This window comes from Plasmopara halstedii, assembly GCF_900000015.1.
Source record: "Plasmopara halstedii genome assembly, contig: Scaffold_113, whole genome shotgun sequence".
In the NCBI taxonomy this organism is placed as follows: Eukaryota; Oomycota; class Peronosporomycetes; order Peronosporales; family Peronosporaceae; genus Plasmopara; species Plasmopara halstedii.
Window position 1 is genome coordinate 362,194 of NW_020187034.1, and position 340 is coordinate 362,533.

Below are 340 nucleotides of genomic sequence, written 5' to 3' on the forward strand. Positions count from 1 at the left end.
CGACTGAAATTCCACAGCCCAAGCGTCTGATATCCAGATACCAACGTTCAACGCTTAAAGAAACGTCGGCTTTAGCAACTATTCGCGAAGAAGACTTTGAAGCAGCCCACGTCGTGTATTCAGTGGGAGAAATGCCGGCAACGTTCAAGTCGGCGATGGAATCCAGCGACGCGGACAAATGGAAAGCTGCATGTGATTCGGAACTAGAGTCACTCTACAAGAACAAGACTTGGGATGTCGTGCCTCTGCCAAAGGGGCGCAAAGCAATTGGTTGCAGATGGGTGTTTCGAGTCAAGGAAAACCAAGAAGGAGTCATTGAGCGTTTTAAAGCGCGACTTGT

At 49.1% G+C, this 340-nt stretch overlaps 1 protein-coding gene across 1 annotated transcript in view; it reads left to right on the plus strand.

The window, feature by feature from the left end:
* Nucleotides 1–340, plus strand: part of PHALS_00557 (glycoside hydrolase) — a gene marked incomplete at both ends in the record, with an annotated part of 2,429 nt that overhangs the window by 389 nt on the left and 1,700 nt on the right. The window contains one exon of the mRNA XM_024717601.1: nucleotides 18–311. Coding sequence (XP_024572607.1) covers nucleotides 18–311 — 294 coding nt within the window. The remainder of the gene's footprint in view (nucleotides 1–17; nucleotides 312–340) is intronic.